The 21,887-nt window shown below is 43.2% G+C and overlaps 1 protein-coding gene across 1 annotated transcript in view; it reads left to right on the forward strand.

Moving 5' to 3' along the window:
- BRF1 (BRF1 general transcription factor IIIB subunit) overlaps positions 1-21,887 on the forward strand; it is a 200,804-nt gene that overhangs the window by 22,334 nt on the left and 156,583 nt on the right. The window contains exon 3 of the mRNA XM_081192565.1: positions 13,848-14,021. Coding sequence (XP_081048691.1) covers positions 13,848-14,021 — 174 coding nt within the window. The remainder of the gene's footprint in view (positions 1-13,847; positions 14,022-21,887) is intronic.

The raw sequence follows: 21,887 nt of genomic DNA on the forward strand, positions 1-21,887 counted from the left end.
GCTCTAATCACTGCTGCCAGGCAGCTGAAGACTCTGAAGAAAGATAGAGACTGCCTGGGAACATTGCTTAGTTGGTTGGTTATGTCCATTTTATTTTATTGCAAGGCTCAGAGTTTATGCTAATATATATATTTTAATCAAACCTGTCCAGTTACTGTAGGCTAAGTGCCCCCAGTGGTGTCTCCTGCACTTTAAACAAATTTGATAAGGGGGATTGTTGGCCTATGATACTTACAACTATATAGAAGGATCTGGCAACTTCTGTTTCAGTGTATCTGAAGAAGTGTGCATGCACACGAAAGCTCATACCAAGAACTAACTTAGTTGGTCTTTAAGGTGCTACTGGAAGGAATTTTTTTATTTTGACTATGGCAGACCAACATGGCTACCTACCTGTAACTGGAACCATGGAAGGCACCACATTGAGCCGCATGAAATGGAAGTCCATCAACCTCACCAAGAAACTTGCACAGGTACAGACTGATATCTTCTTTCTTACTAAATGCAAGAACCTGGACATTATACCCAAGGGTCTTAGAATTAAGAACCCTCTACAATCCACGTATCCCACTGAATATGCAAGAAAACTATGCAACACTTTCTCTAAGAAGCTGATCTGCCAATCTCCCATTCCCACCACCCTTCTGAGTAATACCCCTCCCCACCTTCTCACTATATAGAAGGATCTGGCAACTTCAAGAACTAACTTAGTTGGTCTTTAAGGTGCTACTGGAAGGAATTTTTTTATTTTGACTATGGCAGACCAACACGGCTACCTACCTGTAACAACAAAGGACTTATTAATGGGAAGGCTATTGCCGTATATTGAGTCAGATCATTGGTAAGTCTAGCTCAGTATTGTCTTCACAGACATGCAGTGGCTCCCCAGGACAAAGCTAAATGATAAAGCAGCCACCAGGTGACCTTTCCTGGGGTGGCAGATTCTGAAGACCTGCCTGCCCTGCTCTTGCTTCTGAACCTTTCTCCAGCTTCACTGCTTGGATAACTCTGAGGTTTCCCCTGAGTTTGGAAATTTCATATTGGTTGGAACCTTCCTCTAAATACAAAGTGAAGTTGAGTTTCTGAGGATGTCAGATTAGGCACCAGGTATACTGCATGTGTTTTGAATTATGGTGCTGAGGAGACTCTTGAGAGTCCCATGGACTGCAAGAAGATCAAACCTATCCATTCTGAAGGAAATCAGCCCTGAGTGCTCACTGGAAGGACAGATCCTGAAGCTGAGACTCCAATACTTTGGCCACCTCATGAGAAGAGAAGACTCCCTGGAAAAGACCCTGATGTTGGGAAAGAGGGAGGGCACAAGGAGAAGGGGACAACAGAGATGGTTGGACAGTGTTCTCGAAGCTACCAGCATGAGTTTGACCAAACTGTGGGAGGCAGTGGAAGACAGGGGTGCCTGGCATGCTCTGGTCCATGGGGTCACGAAAAGTCGGACACGACTAAACAACAACAATACCGTATGTGTAGTAAATATGAGGACCAGCAGTGAATTTTTGCTTCTTTCTGTGTTGTACTAAGACACTCCTAAAATGAGCTCTTTGGTCGTACAGAGGAAGCTGCCTTTGTTCATTGATGCATCTATCTCACTATTGTCTATTTTACATGATTTGGCAGTAGCTTGCCAGGATTTCAGACAGGACTCTTTCCCAGCCTTACATGGGATCTCTTGCAAGTAAAACACATGCTTTGAACACACCTTTAGCCCTTATTTAAGTTGGGACAAGCTTACTTTTATTCCATTCTGTTAGAGGAGTGTTGTAATTCCTACAAGAGAGGCTGTATCATGGAGCAGGATATAGTGACTGTACTCAGTAGCTCCTGTTCTTTGGTGCGTAGGGGAAGACCTGAGATGTACAATAGTTTGCTGGTGATTCAGAGACATGGTGCCCATGGAGGGCTGATTCCACTGCCAAAATAGCCGCAGCACGCACCTTGCATTAGTGACCACTTGTTTGTGATTCCCTGTGCACTAGTCTGTAGGCCAGAGCAGGGAAGGGGAAGGAGGAGATAATATCTGATCCACCTCCATTAACCCTTCTCAGCTTGCTTTGTAGACATGGCAGGTGTTTTTGCCAGTGGTTTCTGCAGTGTGTTTCCACAGTGTGCCATTTTCTCACCCAGGTCTGTTGAGCCATAGCATTTTTTCTCACGCTGGATGCACTTTTCTCTCTTCATTATGTTGGGAGTCTACAAAGCAAAACATTTATTTTGGCACCACATCCCTGGAAGGAGCTTCTCTTGAAGTTCTGGGCTGGAATTGACTCGGCGTTCTAACGGTGCCTGTGCATATGTGAGAAACGGAGGGGGAGGAACGCAGCCGCGGCACTTGCAACCCTTCCCTTTTGAAGGGGAAGGAAGCTATTTTGTGTTCTGTTCTTTGGCTTGAGTTCACGCGAGTGGGAGGATTTGTAGAAATGTTCTGTTTATTAGCTGTTTGCAGCAGATGAGTAAGTGCAGTTTTTGTTTGAAATTGCTGCAGCCTTATGCAATTTTTCTCCTTCAGCATTTGTGCTGTGAAAATTACAGGAGGGGGAAAAATATATCCCAGTCTCAGATTGTTTCCGATTCCAGATACACAGAACTGTCTCCACTCGTTTGTGCTGCTTCTGAATGCCAGTTGCTAGGAATCCCAGGTGAGGAGAGGAGTGCTGTTGCACTTGTGTCCTCCTTCTAGGCTTCCGATGGGCCTCGTGAGAAGAGGATGCTGGGCTTGAAGGGCCATTGGCCATCAGGCTGTTCTTATGTTACATTAAGTTTATATGCTGTTTAATAAAAGCAACCCACTGAGCCTGTATTTTCTTGTTCCTTTAAAGCCACACACACAAAGGGACCTGCAAATTACGGGCTTGGGAGCATCATGCTAGTTTCTACTAGGTAGCTGGAAAGTCCAGGTCCACCGTGATAGCACAATAACATTTTATTAATTTATCAATACAGACAGGGATATTGACTTTTTGCCCCTCAGTACCTCTGCCGCCACTTTGCTACTCCTTTGCGCTGTATCATTATGTGAAGCTGATGGCTCACAGAATCGTAGAGTTGGAAGGGACCCCAAGGGTCATTTAGTCCAACTCTGTCTCCAGGCAAACCCACGGATGAGTCAGGGGGAGTCTGACAGTTATCCCAATCCTTCCCCACTGTGCCCACAAGCAGTGACTAGGTATGCCTGCTTGTGGTAGTCGGGATGCAGTGACGGCCAGCCTTCCCCACATACTCACTTAACTAGCAGTAGCGTTGTAACGGGCTATCCTGGAAGGGGAACATCCTTTCTCATCAGTGGGCTTACCTGTCTGTGCTGTTGTAATGGATTTGTCCAAGCATCAGTAGAGGGGGAAGTGGCTGTGGGGTGGGGTGTTGCAGGGTAAAAAAGCAGGCAAGGGGAGGGTTGAGCTCTGTTTTCTCTTCTGAATCTGCTTTGCCTAAAAGCAGCATCCATTAGGAGTTTTATTATATGTGTTTGCAAGTAGCATGTAGTTCATCTTTTAAGAGCGAATGGTTTCAGTCATTGCAATCCTTGTTCTTGAAGCTGGAAGCTGACTTGGAACAGTTTGAGGGTTATTCAGGAGGTCCTTTTGTTCTGAGGTGCATGATCTTCTTTTGCAGCTTAACACATTTTTTATTATTAAGAATTTTTATTTTCTTTGAAAATTTCCAGTCTTGGGAATCTTTTGTGCTAGAACAAAGGGAAGAAAAAGGCATGATGGGGGCTGCCTTTTAAAGGGAAATTAACCAGTGCAGAATACAACAAAGCTGTGGGCTAATTATAGTCAAATCAGTAGATTTTTTTGTTTTTTGTTTTTCTAAGAAGCTGCACTGCACTCGTGAGGCTTATGAATCTTTTCCACAAACCAAAATAAGCGAGGAGCAGGGAAAGGCTATATAGCTAAATCATTCAGATTCTTATTAACACAAAATGCACTGTGTGTAGTTGGTGATTGTTGCATGAAAACAACAGGAATTTAAGGAAACGCAAGCTCTGGGCATTGCGGTTTATCATAAGCATTTAGCATCTCCTTTGCCCGGTTTGCACAACATTATGCCAAGGTACAACTCATTGAGACCATGTCGTGTGAATGTACGGCAGAGATGCTCACAACTGCCCTGATCATCCCCAGTCCTTTTTACTGCTGTGCTAAGGAAAGGGCTTTGTGCTTAAATTGTCTCCTATTAGCCATGAGCTGTAGCCCCTGTTGATGATCAGTTAGGAGACAGCTTACCCATGAGTCCTGGTTTGGACAACTTGTGAAGCCAAACCTTGGCCTTACAGGGAGGGTGCCAATGCCAATTGCAACTGCATGGAGATTTTTGGGCACCAGGTTGGTGACTACAGTTTAAATGCCTCTGCCTTAGTCCATAGTTAATCCCATTTCCATTTCCATTTCCACTGTGTGTGTTTCTCCTTCTTGAATATTGGGACAAGTGAATTGCTGGAAGAGCAAACTATGCCCTTTTAAAATGTGGAGGTTTTTTTTGGGGGGTGTTATTGGGTTGGTGTTGTTATTTTGATTATGGATTTTGTGGTTTTATATTTTGATCTTATTCTGTAAACTGCCCTGAGACCTGCGGGTATAGGGTGGTATATAAAATCAATAACCTACAACAACTACAGTCAAGCAATGTAGTTGAGATCATAGAGTTGTAGAATTGTAGTACAGTGGTACCTTGGGTTACATACGCTTCAGGTTACAGACTCCGCTAACCCAGAAATATTACCTTGGGTTAAGAACTTTGCTTCAGGATGAGAACAGAAATCGTGCTCTGGCGGCAGCAGGAGGTCCCATTAGCTAAAGTGGTGCTTCAGGTTAAGAACAGTTTCAGGTTAAGAACGGACCTCCGGAACGAATTAAGTACTTAACCCGAGGTACCACTGTATTAGAAGGGACCCTGAGGGTCATCTAATCTAACCCCTGGCGAATAGATATTCCATTGTGGTGACTGTAATCTAGATTTAAGCTTATATATCTGAGTTTCTAATACTGGAAGGTCGGTAATACTTTTGGAAATGAGAAAGCTAATTGACTAATTGAGTCACCATGGAATCTCTTTTTAGAGCAAATTTTGTTTTAATCATATGTAATGCAGACAATGTTTTCAAGAAGTTTTAGCTTCTGCAGTCTTCAGTAGAACATAAGAAGAGCCCTGCTGGATCAGGCCAAAGGCCCATCTGGTCCAGATGCTTATGCAACGGCACTCTGCCCACTTGTGATTTACCAGCAACTGGTGTTGAGAATCATACCGCCTCTGTCTGTGGAGGCAGGACTATTGTTTTTAATAGCTTTCTTTTTTATCTTGTATTTCTATTTGTGTATTTTCCAATGATATAAATAAGTGCTTTTCTAAGAGCACTGCCAAGCTCTGGTTTAAGTCAGAGTCATTGAAATAAACCTCTGGGAAATTTGGGGAGACCAAAGGCTGAGATTCTGATGGAAAGGCCGGCAAATGGTCTGTAAAATGATCTTAGGCCCAGAGCAGTCATAATGCTCCTGATTTCCTAACTATGGTTAAAAGACTGCGATTGTCCAGAGCAATTCCCCACTCCTTTTACTTTTATTCTTTGCTTTGTTAACTTCGCTCTTGCGTTGATATGAGCACTGATGAAAACTGTAGTTAACACAAAAGACAGTTCCCTCAAAGATCAAGGACTGAAACTGCAGTTTAGGGATGGGGAACTGTGACTGTCCATATGTTGTTCCTATTTCCACCATCAAGGTCAGTGGTCAGGGAAGTTGGGAACTATAGTACAGTAACACCTGGAGGGCCACAGGTCTGCAATAACTGCTGCAGTTAAAAACGTGAAGGGCGTAATTGATGTGGAGGTGAGGTGAAGTTGTGTGCTCCCGGTTTGCAAACCATGATTCTCAGTGGGCCTGATTTACTCTTTGATATGATAAGCCATTTTAGGCGAAGACTGCATGATTCTTAAAGAGATGGCTTTGGTTCCTTGGTTCCTTCATGTGCCACCGTGCCCATCTTGCAAAGCCATTCAAAAAACTTAAATTAATCTTAAAATTAGTGGGAACGAGGATAATGTGAAGCCCCAGTAGTCTGTTTTCGCTTGTGGCAAGATAGAGCACTCAGATTATGAGATTATTAGATAATCTGGTGCTGTTCATTTGGGGAATGCACCCTACAGTTTAGGAAACCACAAGCTAAGTGGTTCTGTAAAAACTAAGCTAAGTAGATCTGTAAAAACTTTGGGGACAACAGTACTTAATTAAAACAACAACAACATATATATTCATGCATTCATATATAGTAGTATTTCAAATGCCATCATCCATGCTTCCCATTATAAACCTCTTTCTCTCATCCATTCCTGAACCAGGGTATCTATATAGTGGAGACAAACTGTCTACAGCTGTATATGATGATAGTGTTGTTGCACTTAACCTTTAGCAAGATTTACCTAGCGAGAGACTTGACTATTGTGAATAAACACTGCTCTTTGCAGATGTTTCTACTTCAGTAGTAGTGGATAAATGATCTTTGAAGGCATAGAATGTTGCTCACTAATAGGACTTTGTAGAAGGTATGTCCTATGGGGCACCATTTTCAGATTTAGATATATGTTGAATAAGTGTCTGCTCTGAAGTGTGACTCCAAACAGGACCAATTAGAATGCTCCTCCAAGCAAGGCTCTAGATCAGAAGATGACTGAAGCAAAAGACAGTGGCTTGGGGGCTGTGAAACTAATTCAGTGCCCTGATGAATAACTTATGCCTTGAAGGAAGGATCAGACAAGGGAGCAATGCCTATCTTGATGCATAAGATGGATGTACTGTTGGCATGGTGTTTCAGAAGTTGGCATAATTCTAGTATATCCTAGTAGAAGAATCCTCACAAATATGTAAAGAAACCAAAGCAAACCTGATACGGTAAAATATATTGTATGTCTTTTTGGAGATATGTTGGAATTCTGAGACTTTTAATCGCATACCGCCACCTTGCAGTGTTTCCTGCTGCAACTTTTATTTATTTAAGACATTTTTAATACTGTTTAATTATTCACATTTCTAAGTGGTATGCATAAACACAGTTTACAGAAAGGGGGACAGTAAAACCATGAAAATTGACTATAAGACGCCTTCTGGAACAAGAAATTCTTTTGTCACGTGCCTGAAGTTCAGCAAGGAGGGTGTCTGTCTAATCTCTGTTAGAATGGAATTCCACAGGCTTGGGTCCACTACACTGAATGCAGGGTTTCTAGTAGTTATGGGTTGTGCATCTGATCCAACGGACCTGTGTATTTTTCTGCTGGGACAGAGCTCTTATTCCAGCCAATCCATATGTATTTTGGTTGCAGCAAGTGGAGGGACAACGGGGCTCACTCTCATACTTGTCTTCCATCCTAGATTGGCATGCCAAACATTTTTAAATTACAATGTTTTGCGCGTTGCCTTAGATATACCTGTGGAAGACGATTGATCACCACCATCATTATTAATAACAATCTTATTAACTGTGAGCGTTATCTTCTATGGTTGAATTGCTTCCTGAACTGTGGATGGTCCCCTTTCTTTTGTTCACGGCAGTTCCCCAACCCCCAAATTACATCTAGCCTTGGTTTGCAGTCAAAGTACCGTATTTTTCGCTCTATAACACGCATCTGACCATAACACGCATGTAGTTTTTAGAGGAGGAAAACGAGGAAAAAATATTCTAAATGAAACAGTGGATGTATGATTTTTATGGTTCATGCTGTGGCCACAGACATGTGATCTGACAGTGAGTTTGGGGTAGCCCAATGCAAAAATCCTGAGGATCCATGTGGATCCGTGCTTTGTAACCACGTTTTAAGTGGGGAGGGAAGGAAAAGAACTCAAGGGACAAGGAGCTTTTCCGCGGGGAGGAGGGAGGGAAAGAGCACTGTTGCTTTAAAGGTATACTTAAGGTATTTGCCCTGTGCCTCGGTTTTTTTTTCCATTTAACAGTTTGCAGCCTTTTCCTTCCGCTCCTTGTTTTGAGGCAGAATAGATTTGAGCAAGTGAGGAGGACTTGGATTGCAGGGGATTTGCCATTAGCTGTGTAAAAGCGCTTCTCCTTGCAGCCTGAACGATAAGCAGCCACCTGCAGCAATAGAATGGAGCACAAAAAAGCGGTAGGGGCACTAGGACCCAGACATTGCTCAAATCTATCCTGCCTGAAAACAAGCTGCTCCATCCCAGCCGATCAGCTGAGACGCGGGGGATTTGCGAAGTTTTCCCCTCTCCCTCATGCCCTCCCCAGCCCCTTTTTTTACTTCCTGGTTTTCACTGCGTGGCTCAGAGCTCGAGGTTGGTTTTATTTTGCTGCTGGTTGCTTAAATTTTATCTTTCCTGCCGTCTCTCTGCAGCCTCATTGCTCTGTTTAGAGAGCGCGCAGACCTTTGCTAGCGTCTCTCCCTCCTCCCGTGTAAGCGGCTGCTGCCGGCTTTGCTGCTATGGCTCTCCTTCCCTCCCTCCTTCCTGGCTCCAGGTCGCTTTAAAGAAAGCAAAGTGAGAGCCTCGTAGAGCGTGTAAGTGGCTCCAGCTTTGCCTGACTGACGGCAGCCATGGCTCTGATCCATGCATTCGCTCCTTAACACGCACAGGCACTTTCCCTTTCTTTCTCGGAGCAAAAAAGTGCGTGTTTTGGAGCGAAATTTACGGTATGTGGTTTCCACTGATATTATTCCTCCTCCCCTGCCCCACTGATAGATAGCCTGAACTTCAGAGACACTTGGAAGGCAGTGAGAAAGAAACCACATTTTATCTGAGTGTCTCTGTAGTACACTGTCAGGTCAGGGATGGACCCCTGCCCTTCTCCTGAGCCTGAAGGGAACTTGTCCCTGATGTTGTAATGAGCTTCAGAGGCGTGTGGAATCAGTGAGATTTCTCATTTTATCTGACTGTCCCAGGCCCATCTCAGAAGCTTCCCTTCGACTTTTCCTCTTCCCTCAGGAAGGTTGTGGGTTGCAGTGCATCCTCTCAGGAAACTCTCCAAGGTAGGTTATAATAGGTACTAGAAGTTAGCAACTGGTCCAGGGTTACCCAGTGAGGTTTATAACAGAGTTCGGATTTGAATGGATGCCTCCCTGGTCAAAGTTTATTACTCTCCCCACTTACTCTCAGTGAACAGCTGGACATGCTGTGTACCCCAGTGCTTGATGTTTGGAAGTTACTGAGGTGCAATATATAAAGCGCTTTTCATGGCCCCCGAGGACAGGATTTTCTCAAAAGTCTGTATTGGCTTTTCTAGGCTTACTGACTCTCACCTTAATTGGGCTGTTTCTCTCCCCTGGTCTCCAGTCAGGGGGGGAAAATACACTTGATCTTTTGCTGTCAGTGCTGTCACTCCTTAAAGCTGTAATTCCCCGTTATGATTGCTGCTTAGTTTCCACACCCTTCAATGCATAGTGGTTGACAGATTGAAGCTCTCTGGGCCTGCAGGGAATACAGCTTTATTAACCACTTGAGAGAGAGCTCATTGGAGTGAAGAGGATGATCCGGAGGCTCTAATCTAGGCGTCCTGTTGATGAAGCCTTGCAGTCTTGCTGAATTGTCTGTTGTGCTGATGTATTGAGGTGTCATCACACCGTCACAGTGCAAACGTAGTTGCGTGTTTCAGATTCCTACGAAACACTGAACTTGAAGCACTGCTGGTCTTAACTCGGCACTCGGTAGCTAATAGCATGTTTCTATTAATTCATTTCACAGCTTCTCATTATATGAGGCAGGCCTGTACTGGTCCTTCAGCAAGTTAAAATTATCTCCCCTTTTGATTATTAATGCAAGTGTTCTTTCGTGGTGGTGAAGGTGAAATCAGGGTTTGGGATTCTACAGATGGCCAGGCCACCTGGATCTTCTCTTAGGCCCTGTTTAGTTGGTGTGCCATGAGCCAGGATTGCAAAACTATTTCAGTTTTCTGGAAACTGGTTCCACATTTTTATCACCTGCCCTGCTTGGACAGCAGCTAAAAAAGACAAGCTAAAACGAGGAACGCGTAAAGGAGTCCAAACACTGCCAAAACAAATGTAAATGGAGACAGTTGTAAGTGAAAGTTGAATAAGGAACATCGTACTGAATCACTAAAACAATAAACAATTACTTCTAATACACCAAAAGCAGAAAATAGGGAGCAAATTGGGACATTAGATGAAAAAGATGTGAAAAGATGACATACCGTATTTTTCCGTGTATAAGATGTAGGTATCCCTCCTAAAAAATAATGTCCAAAATTTGGGGGCATCTTAAACATGGGGGCCATCTCCCCCCACTTTCTTAAATTGGAGTCCCCAAAAATAGGGGGCATCTTATACATAGGGGCATCTTATAGACGGAAAAATACGGTAATTCGTATAAACAAAATCACTTTGCCGTCATTGGGAAATGGTTACTGGTGACATAATGTGCTTGAACTTTCAATGTATGCCATGCTATATTTTACTCACTTGCTCACCCGCCCACCCACTCACCCGCCCACCCGTACCCCTAGTCCAAAGGGCTGCCACACAGTTTACAGTCTACAAAATTAAAATTGCACTGTTTTGCTTGTAGACCCAGACAGAAGAAAGCAGTGTTTCATTATACTCCAGTGCTAAATTGCGGTATTTCTTATTCCCCTGAGCATAGGAAAAAAGAAGGGTTTACTAAGCATTACAAAACTGGTATTGAGAAAGTGCTTCTGTTTAGGAATTAGCACGCAGCCTGGTGGGCATAATGTAGTAATCATAGTATGTATTTCTGCTGTTGGTGCATGTAGTGTATGCACACTGGGAAGCTCCAGCTCATTGCAGCTGCCTGGCATATCTGTATGTAGCAAAATACATGGAATCATAGAACTGCACATGTATGTGATTATTATTTACATGCTGGTTGCATGCCAGTTCCAGCTTTGTATTGCTTTTCATCTCGCAATTTCATAACGTTTGAAGCAGCCACAAGAGAATCAGCTGAACTGTGCCCTGCAGGAGCAACTTCTTTTGGTGTATGTGTGTGTGGGGTTAAGATCAGAGTACGGATTATGTTTGTTAAAGAGGCTTAGGAATTAAAAATAATGGTGGGTGCACTATGCTCCTTTGTAGGGAAATTAAAAACATAGTTGCTGATTAACCTGCACATCCCATTTTAATTATAGCCAGGCACAGCCTGTTCAGGATAGTTAATTTATGTGGGTTAGAGACCAGTGCAGCGCTGGCACATCTGCAAGCAATTTAATTTAATTTAATTAGCAAAATGGTGCTAGATTGGGCATTTGGCAATTGGGGTTTGGGATTGGCAGCACTATGGGCATTGCTCATGTCGGAAGACGGCACTAACAAAGTCTAGTTTCTCGCAGTTCAAAAATGATGCACGTACAGACAAGCATACAGAGAGAGACACCAGGTGGTTCTGTGAAAGCTTGGTTGGCTTTAATCAAAACGATTCATTGTGGAAAAAGTCCCATGAATAATTCCCCATGTTTCTGGCACCAGCTTTGATCTGATTCGGAGTACACAAGGCACTTTTTAGATTACATATTAAAATTATATATGTGAGCTTTGTCGGCAACAGTTTTATCAGCTTGGATTGGAAAAGCCAGATCTTGAGCACCCTGTGTTGACCAAATAATATTTAGTACAGTTCAGGAATCGAGATATGTCTTCCTCCACATTTCTAGTCAGTCTCATCAAATGCAATTTGTAATTCCCAGGGCAAAGTTCACTTCCCCTGTTTATAACTGGTATAACACAGGCCAGGATTGGGTTTCTTCAAACAAATTTGATAGGCAATGCAGACGACAGAGAAAGCCTAGTGAATGTATTATGGGAGATGTTGAATTTATAGATTAATGTATCCAGGGAAGGGATGCAGCATACTGGTAGATCTTACTTTTAGATTTAAAAGGTTCCAGCTTCAATCCCTGGCATCTTCTGGTAGGGCTGGAAAGGATTTGTGACTGAAATCCTGGAGAGATCCTGCGAGACAGGCCAGGCATAGGGAACATGTTCCTGGATTTCAACACCCATAAGCCCAGCCAACATGGGCAATGGTCAGGGATGATGGGAGTTGGAGTCCTATAATATTTGGAGTGCCTCTGTTTCCCAACCCCAGTATAGTCCCTGGTATAAAGGATCAGTGGTGTAAAGCAGATTTCTGAGCCCTTATGAGCACAGCTTTTAGATCATATAAAATATTACTGGTTGTGGTGGAAGATTTGTTATCTTGGCCCCTTGGACATAGGACCCATATGGAAGGTTGCGTTATGAACCGACCCTATAAGAGCTTATCTGTCATATGCTGGCTACTCTCTCCTTAGCCTGGTGTTATAGGTGCTTCGATAGGCAGTCCGGAAGAAGAAGCACAAAGTAATGCACATGGACACAGTGTTTTCATTTCCCCGACAAGTCTGGCGTTGTCATCATGTGCTTAGTTTAAACTGTTGAACAAGCCACATGGCAAACTTCTCTCCCTGCATGGAAATGTTATTTGTTTCTAATATCCCCATGAAACTTTAATGTTCTGCATGTTTCCTGTAACAACACATGGCAGAAACATTTTTCTTACATATTGAACCTATGCTCTACTCATTGGCCGGTCAATAAATACCGTACTTACTTTACCCTGTTCTTCTATAACTGCTCTCCTTCAATTTGGGCTTGTGCTCTTGCCACAGTTTCCTGCAGCTGAAGTGTTTATTAGCATGATGTGCCTGTGCTATGCTTTCCACAACTGTATCACCAGCTGTGTCATATCCTCTTATGAGTCATCTAAAGGGCTTCAAACAAAGCAATAAGGTGCATCCGTCTTCTTGAAGCCACAACTTAATCTTTGTAATCTGGCAGCTGAGCTCTCCTCAAATGTGATTTGCAGGAAGTACTTCCACAGCAGTGGCAAACTTAGAGGGCACATCTCTTTCTATGGCCAGATTTCCTCAGTTGTGGTTTTGCCTTGTTTGCGGTCAGGGGACCTGCATGAGCAAGAATGTGCTTTGCCAGGTTTTTGGTGAACTGAAAACTTTTACTTTTCTTTCAAACTACGTAATGTGGAATGTCTTCTGTCTGCAATTTTGAGACATGCACCCTTACGCTGAGGGGCATTGTTCACTCTCTTCTTAACAAACCTTTGGCTTATCTGTTTGAAGCAATGGGTGGTGGTGGAATCACACAACCTGGTTTTGCTTTTTTGGGAGCAGTGGGGAAATAGACAATTGGGGGGGGACTGAAATGCAGGCTTATTTATCATCCAACCTAAACTTATTTGATTTCTCTAACAGCTTAAAATCTATCATTTATAGTAGCACATATTTGGCACATATATGAATTTTATGCTATGCACATCTACTCAGAAGTAAAATTCATTCTTGTTAGTGTAGCTTAACCTTGGGCAAGTGCCTAGGACTGCAGCATCAAAAAATGAATATTGTACTTTAGTTTTATACAAGCAAAATTGTGAATATACCCACTGTTGGAAAGAAAGAAAGAATGTGCTACAAATCGTTGTACCCTATGCTATCTAAGTGGATATATATTAGTTTGTGGGTTTCTTTGTGATCTGCGGGCAGCACTGCAGAAATTCATAATTGATTCGGGTGTTGTATATATTTAACACTGTACATAGTTTTAAGTAAAAATCTTTATACTACCCATATTGAGTGAACACAACCCCTTCTTGGGTGCATATTATATAGTATCTGAGAAAGAGAGAGGACTTAGCGGCTTTAAAAGTTTTAACTTCTTATTTTATAACAAAACAACCCCCTACCCAAAAGTATAGAGCAACCAAGTTGACTTCAATTCATAGTGTAAGTATGCTTTGCAAATGGTGTATTATTATTATTATTATTATTATTATTATTATTATTATTATTATTATGTTTTCTCTTGAAAGGAAAACGGCAGATCCATCATTTGGGGAACCAGCTGCAACTGAATCAGCATTGCCTTGATACAGCCTTCAATTTTTTCAAGATGGCCGTGAGCAAGCACTTAACCCGAGGGAGGAAGATGACCCATGTGATCGCTGCTTGCCTCTACCTGGTGTGCAGAACAGAAGGCACTCCACGTATCCTTTCACTGCTGCTTGAATATTTTGGGGGGCATTCCTTGGGCTGTTTGAGTGCTTAACTCTTCTGTGCTAATTCAAATATAAGTCCATTTTTGTACACTTTAGTCTTGTCACTCATCGAAGAAAACGCCAGGAAAACATTTTGTCTTGAATTAAAGTCAATGGTGAAATTGGTAGGGATTGTCCGATTTAATCTATAGTTGAATAGGGTGCCCTAGCCTGTAGGGGAGGGGCATGAACGGACTACCCCCCCCCCTTCATATTAGATCAGGCCACAATATGATTATTCCACGTTTCAGGTCAGCTCACTGATTCTATGCATCGAGTGGGTATTTTTTTAATAAACAATTAAATGTGCCTATTTACTAGCTGTGTATGCCCTAAATCTCTTGATGCATGTGCTTTTTAAGGGTGATTGTCTCATGTCAAAATATAACTACAACAAATTATATTTGCAACAATACAGTGTACAGGTAACTTTCATCTTAAGCGAGGGTTTGATTTGGGAGGTTCACTCGTAAATGCAAAATTGCATATAGCCAGGAACCTCAAGAACTGCCATCCCCACTTGCAAGATGGAGGACAGTGTTCCAGAGCCCTCGCCCCTTCTTCCCAAAGCCTGGTAAGCAAGGAGAACCCACTGGATGTGGGCGGGTGAGGGGTGGGCAGTAAATAAATGGAGAGCACCTACCCATGCAAAACTGTGATCATGTAAATAAAAGCATCGTAAGATGCATTTCATTTTGATTAAAGCCAAAAAAGCGTTCCTTTGAATCTTCCCACTCTGCTGAGCAGGCAAACTGTCTTTCACATTTTGTACCCATTTCCACCTTAACTTCATGATCCTGGTGTTCTTTTCTGGTGTACCATTTTCTTGGGAATGTTTAATTTTTTTCACATTAGTGATGTTTGTTATTTTCGGCTTCCTGCTTGCGGAACAAACAAACAAACAAACAAACAAACAAACAAACAAACAAACAAACAAACAGTGATCTGGGGTTCATACCACATGACAAGCGCAATGTGCAAACAAACCCAGTATATTGGATTCCTTCTGCTCCTTCGAATTTCAGGTCCGCATTGATAGAAGGAAATGCTTCCTCAGGCGGGCCAGGAATGAGCATGTGCCTCCTTCAACAGAGCTATGCTACTTCTGTCCTTCGTTAGCCTGTTAGAATATTATGCAGTTTCCCTTATTATCTAGGTAATATGTTGCGTAAACCTTAGACTTTAAGACTTAGCTCAAGGGTGGTGAACCCTTTCAGCCCTTCTTGGACCACGTTTGACAGGTGGGACATCACAATGGTGTCATGACTTGGCTTACCCATGGCACTTTGAAAAGTATGTGAAATCAGGTGTGGGGCAGGCTGGGCTGAAACAGCCTCGTGGGCCAAATGGAGAGACTTGTCAGGTCTAAGGAAGCCCACAGGTCAGAGGTTCCTTGCCTTAGAGGGGGTAGCAGAGCGCAGTATTTGGGATAAGAATGAAAAAGAAAAAAAAATACCGAAAACCCAACATGAATCACAATATTTAAAGTAAACAGAAGATTAGATGAAAATGCATAGGACAGTTCTGGCAGCAAGTTGAGTGCTGAAGTAAGAGTTGAAGAAGGTTTCTTTAACCACAGTAGAGCAAAAAAAGGCAAGCTCCTGGCTGCAGAAATAGAAATACCCAACGTTCAGTATAAAGCTGCTTTCTTTTTAATGGTTTGCAGCAGAGCAACTATATAATATAATGAGAAACATGTTTACATTTTCAAAGGGCAAAAAAGGTTGAAGAGTATGTTAAATTAACATTTTCAGCATGTTCAAAGTTTAGCTCTCAAGAAAACGTTTAGAAAATGGAAAGAAATAGACAAAAAGCTCAACATAAGAAATAGATTATAAAGTGTAGGGAGGCATCCAATGAAGTAGTTCCCTTAGTGCAAGGATTTCCAATTGTGCAACAGAACTTCATCACCTTCTCCCTGTGTGCCCCCCACCCTCCCCAAATTTGCTCTTGAAGGTTGGTGGAAACCCCAGAACAGATTTATGGGCATATGGAGGAAACAGAGAGAGGGTAAGTTCTGTTCTACAGCCACAAGTCTTCGCACTAACAAAAATACTTCATTGCATACCACCCATCGTTTCATGATACTGGGTGTTGTTAGTATTTATTAAATTTGTATACTGCCCTTCACCCAAACACCACAGGGTGGTTTACAACAGTAAAATAAAACGAGAACACAAAATCCATAATAAAACAAAAGCAAACCAATAACCCCCCCCCCCAAAAAAAACGTATTTAAAAGGACGTAGAATGTTCAGTCAGCTAAAGGCCTGGTGATAGAGGAACATTTTTGCCTGGCTCCTAAAGATATGCAATGAAGGTGCCAGGTGAGCCTCCCTGGAGGAAGAGTATTTCACAAACGAGGAGCCATGGGGGGGGGAGAGGCCCCTTCTTGAGTTTAAATTTAGAAAAATGAAATGCCATTGTAAATAGTATTTGCAAATTGACTAGCATCTTCTGGTTCATGGTCTTTCTAAAGGAGCATTTAGGGCTAAACCAGAAGCCACCCCCTAATAAGGGAGATTTTTTTTGGTACAAAAGTTGTAGCAATCTGCTTTCAAGCGTGGGGGGGGGGGCTGGGTCTTTTGAAAAGAGGATTGCATTTTGCCAGTAATTTCAACATGATATGCAAATAACCTGGATATTCGCTACCAGGGTTATTTTGCAAGTTTGTGGGGAATAGGGGCCAGTTAAAAAGAATATGATGGGGCGATGTTTGCCCTTTTTATTCTGTCATCAGCATAAATTGCTTCGGCTTTCCCCTTGTGGTTACCTTGACATTCGGCCCCCAGGACAACGTAGTATGTGTAAGAGACCATCTGGCACAGTGATCTATGTGGGTCTGTTACATAAGCTCAAGCAGTAACTAGAGTGGATAACTAATTTTGCGTATGTTGTCAGCCTGGGTATATTGGAGTGTTTTCACTTTGGTGGAGTTTCACTTAAATTATGTGCCTGCCTTTTGCTGGATAGTTAGGCCCCTTCATTCCTACGAACAAGAACATGAGGTTATAACTGAAAGCAGTCCTCAAGAAGTGTTGTACTCCCCCCTCCCCTTTGTAATACTAAGTACACAGTCAAAATTCCCTGCTGCCTGGGCAGCCAGTTGCATGGAAGCAGATCTGCATAGCTCTGCATTGACTATATATAGCTCAGTGCTTTGCATGCAGAAGGTCCCAGGTTCAGCACCACGCCAGATAAAAGCATCAGGTTGCAGTGAGTGAAATATTCTGCTAGAAATTCTGGAGAGCTGCTGCTGGTCAAGAGTAGACAATGCTGAGCTAAAAAGGTAAAGGACTCCTGACCGATAAGTCCGGTTGCGGACGACTCTGGGGTTGCAGCGCTCATCTTGCTTTACAGGCCGAGGGAGCCAGCGTTTGCAGTCAGTTTTTCTAGGTCATGTGACCAGCATGACTAAGCCGCTTCTGGCGACACCAGAGCAGCGCACGGAAACGCTATTTGCCTTCCTGCTGGAGCGGTACCTCTTTATCTGCTTGCAGTTTTTTGGCGTGCTTTTGAACTGCTAGGTTGGCAGGAGCTGGGACTGAGCAACGGGAGCTCACCCCGTCGTGGGGATTTGAACCGCTGACCTTCTGATCGGCAAACCCAAGAGGCTTGGTAGTTTAGACCACAGTGCCACCTGTGTCCCTTAATACTGAGCTAGATGGGTGAATAATTTGACCTGGCTTAAGGTTCCTATGAAGCCTCCTCCACTATCATATGCTTGTAGTGTTTGGTAACACACCTATCCATTATGTTTAATGAGATGCACATATGTGCATCAGGTGGCCCTGCTTTCAGGCTTTTAGCAGTGCCTAGACCTGGAGGGGTAGTGAACTCTATGGGGGATCACCACTCATGCACACAACTCCATGTGGGTATAGGTGAATTGTGAGATTTGGTCCTGCTAAGGGCAGGAAAGCTGTAGGTGCCTTGTCTGTCTTTTGAGTTTCAAGCCCCTTACAGGTCTGAATCTTAGAAGGAGAATCTTTGAATCTTGGTGAGCTGCAAACTCTCGTTCTCTCACTGTATTGCATCTTGCTGTGGGATTGAATTTAATGAACTAGAAGTTCTTCAAATAAATGAATGCATAATAATACTGACCTGCCTTGCAAGCTTTTAAGGATTACAAAATGTAGATGTCGATGAATCTCTTTGGATATGTTTAAGTGCTAAATTGTCTTTGATCAAAAGCATGAGTTTGATCAAACTGCGGGAGGCAGTGGAGGACAGAAGTGCCTGGCGTGCTCTGGTCCATGGGGTCACGAAGAGTCGGACACGACTAAACGACTAAACAACAACAACAAGTGCTAAGTATTCGTATATGATGATAGTGCAAAAAACCTGCACCAAGAGAAGCAGAATTCAATTACGGAAACTAAGCAACCCTCCTGCTCAATTTAGGAAATCTAGAATTGATCATCCCAAAGACATGACTGCCTAACCTTTGCTTGAAGACCTCTGGCAAATGAGAGACCTCTAGCAAATGCAAAAATTTGCAGGATGCTGAATAATATGCCCATACCAAATTATCTGCTACTTTTGCACTGGTGTGCTCTCAACCCTACATATAAATTGAGAGAGTCCTTCCAGTAGGGCAAAATGGAAGGCTATAGAATGACTTTTAACAGTAGACTTCTGTACTGCTCTTTAGATTAGCCATAGTTGAGCTGGAATTTGTCACAACATGCAATGCACATTGTGTTTGTGTGTGTGCATAGATGAAGAATATAATTTTGCCAGATAATACATCTCAAGAAATCAGCTCTTATTTAGTGTGGTGTTTACTGATAACTTCTTTCTCATGTGAACATGCATAGCTGCCTTTTCTGGGATCAGCCTGTCGGCCTCTCTGGCTCAGGGCTCTGTACTCTTGCAGCAGTTCTTTGTGGTCTAGGCAGAGGGTCTTTCTTAGTCCTGCTGCCTTTGGTAGATGGCAGGGATTAAACTGGGGGATTTCTGCATGCACAGCATGTACTGAACTACTCAGCTGCGAAATGCCCCCCCCCATCTTGTTTTGTTTTTCTAATGGAAGGGTGACTCTCTGACTTCTTCCTGACCCCGAGCATTGCCCTTCTGCATCATTTGGGTGAATTACATGCAGGAACGTGTGCTGTAATCTTGGCAAGAAAGTGTTTTGATATTGCCGTTGTAAACTCTAGCGGAGCAACCCAAGAAAGTACTTGGGAGAGGCTGCACTTTTTAAAACTTCCAAACTACAGGCTGGAACAACTGGTTGTTCTTGCTATTTAGACCAAATTCTGAGTAGGATGTTTTGAAATGTGTGGTAGTGTTGTGTAAGCGTTGCTTTCTTTAAAAAAAAAAATCAAAAAAATCCTGCCCTTCCTCCAAGAAGTTTGGGATTATGTGCAAGGCTCTCCTCCATTTTATCTTTATACAACAGTAAGGTGGGTGTGATGAGCTGCCAGGGCTTGCCGGTCCTTTGCTAGTGCTCGGCCTTCTAAGTAGGCCTGATCTGCACCAACAGGCACCAGCCAGGCAATGACCCCTGAGGAGACCACATTGGGACTTTGCCTGGAGACTCTCCACCTTTGGGAGAAGAAGGGTGGGACACTCTCCCCCAGCTGCTTGATGGCAGAGAAGGAGCCCAGTTGTTGCTTTTTAGGGAAGAAGGAAGGGAGGGGAAGCCTAGTAGAGACACAGGAAACAGTTTGGGCAAACTGGATGCCTAAATAAGGTGCCTCTGCAGAAATTGGGGAAAGGTGGTCCTTGCTTCTGGTTGGAGATCTTCACCAGGCTGTTCCCCTAAGCCCTGTTGTACATGGTGCGAGAGAGTATACCAGTGGCCTATGTTGATATAGCACCTGGGGAGGCATAGGAGCCCTGGATTTTAGCCTGCCAAGGGCTCTGAGGCAGAAAACCCCTGTCCTCTTTGGGGAAAGAGCCTCCCCTGGAACACGGAGGCAGCCCTGGGAGGAACTTACTGTCTCTGGGGTTTGGTTTGGCCTGGGGAAAGGAGAAATGGACATCTTGAGAAAAGCACAGCACTGAAACAGTCCTGAGAAGAACAGGACTTGGTGCTGGGAGGACTGCAGGCCTTCGAGGAAAGCAGATATTATGAAGCAACACTTTGGGCAGAAAACCCGATATGCAGTTGACCAAGCACGAGCTGGTGGTGCCTTTGCTTGATGGCCTACGCAAGGCATGGAACATGCCCCCTTTGACGTCCTCCTTCCCCAGGGCTCCTTCCCCAGGTGCAGTGGGCTAGACTGAAAGTTAGGACAAGGGCTGACTTCGATGTGAGAGATCCAGGGTCAGGATCTCTGACAGTTTAATCAATACTAATAGAAGCTTTGGGGTGGGAACAACAACATCATCATCATCATCATCTGAGGGACCATTGTGGCTCAAATATGACACTAGTACTATTGGGGGAAAAGAAGCCTCAGTTGTTTTGATTTTGAATTATAAGCATTTTGAAAATTTACTAGATTGCCAAGTGTAGTTAAGGATAATTAAGGATGTTCACCTATGGAGTTGCTATTTCTGCCAATTTGAGCATTTTATTATGTTCACAATAACAGTACTGAATAAAGCACCTAAAACCAATTAAGAGTGCTTGCAAAACCTGAAAAGTAAACAGGCACTGCCTGCAGGCTTGCAATCCAATCAGAGAAGAGTCCTGCAAAGAGGAAAGCGAATGAAGGTAAATAAGAGGGGAGGGGAAGTTGGCAAACTCTTCTCACAACTAGAAGATTGGACTGAGTTGTTTTCACTAGGATTTAGCCAACAGATGGCTCACCGTGTGAACTTTTGGTAGACAGGAATAACTGCAGCTGGTGATGGAAAATATGAAGGATGGACCCCCTGTACTCTCGACAAATGGGCTTTAATTTTCCTTTCCACATATGCTGCCGTGTGTATCGTTTTGGAGAGCGAGCAAGCCAGATAAGAATGTTCCCGTGTCACTGAGTAAAAAGAGGGTGTTCCTAGTGGGAACAGGATACAGGTGCACAATGTGTGCTTGGTGTTTACAAGTTAACCCTCTTCCTCACACCAGAAGAACAAAGCTGGACAGAATGCTAAATTGTACTTATACAAAAACAATCACATGCAGACTGTAATCCTACTTAAATTTGTAATGTCTGAAACAACACCTGACATATTTTTATATTACATTTTTTATCCCTCCTTCCAAGAAGAGCATAGATTTATCCCCCCTTCCATTTTTGCATTAAAAAAAGTAAACCCAATTTAGAGTGGGTACAAGTATGCAGTGCTTGGGGCTGAAGTTGCTCTAAGTCAGCTTGCTGAGCAAGGTGGTGTTTCTAGGGGGGTCTACAAATATAAAAACTTGCTTTACTCCCAAGTCCTCTAACCACACCTGCGGCTTGGGAAGAGGCAGGCTCGTATCTCACTGTGGTCGGATTATCACATTGCACAAGCTTCTCCTTACTTATTTTATTTATTTATAGGCTGCCTTTTGATAAAATGCACATACCCAAATATGTAAAAAAAAGCATCCAAAAGCAAGAGAGCCAACAGCAAAAATGGTAAAACGCAGCATGTTTTTTAACCCCCCCCCCCGAAGAAGAATCAGAATATCCCAGAGGGTTGCGCAGGGCACCACTGAAAGTTCTCTAAACTTCAGTGCAATTGAGATAAGGCCCAGCCTCTCTCAAGTATTCCGGAACAGGGATGACAGGAATTCAAGTTTATAGGATCTGCCTCATTTTCTGATTAATTCTATGGTCTATCAACCAGCGTCAGGTGCAAAAGAAAGGGCAGGAGCACAGACATAAGCTAATAATTAAGGAACAGGCTGCCTCTACATGTGTTCAGCCCAGGAATTGT

This window comes from Podarcis bocagei, assembly GCF_964188305.1.
Source record: "Podarcis bocagei genome assembly, chromosome: 1".
Classification (NCBI taxonomy): domain Eukaryota; kingdom Metazoa; phylum Chordata; class Lepidosauria; order Squamata; family Lacertidae; genus Podarcis; species Podarcis bocagei.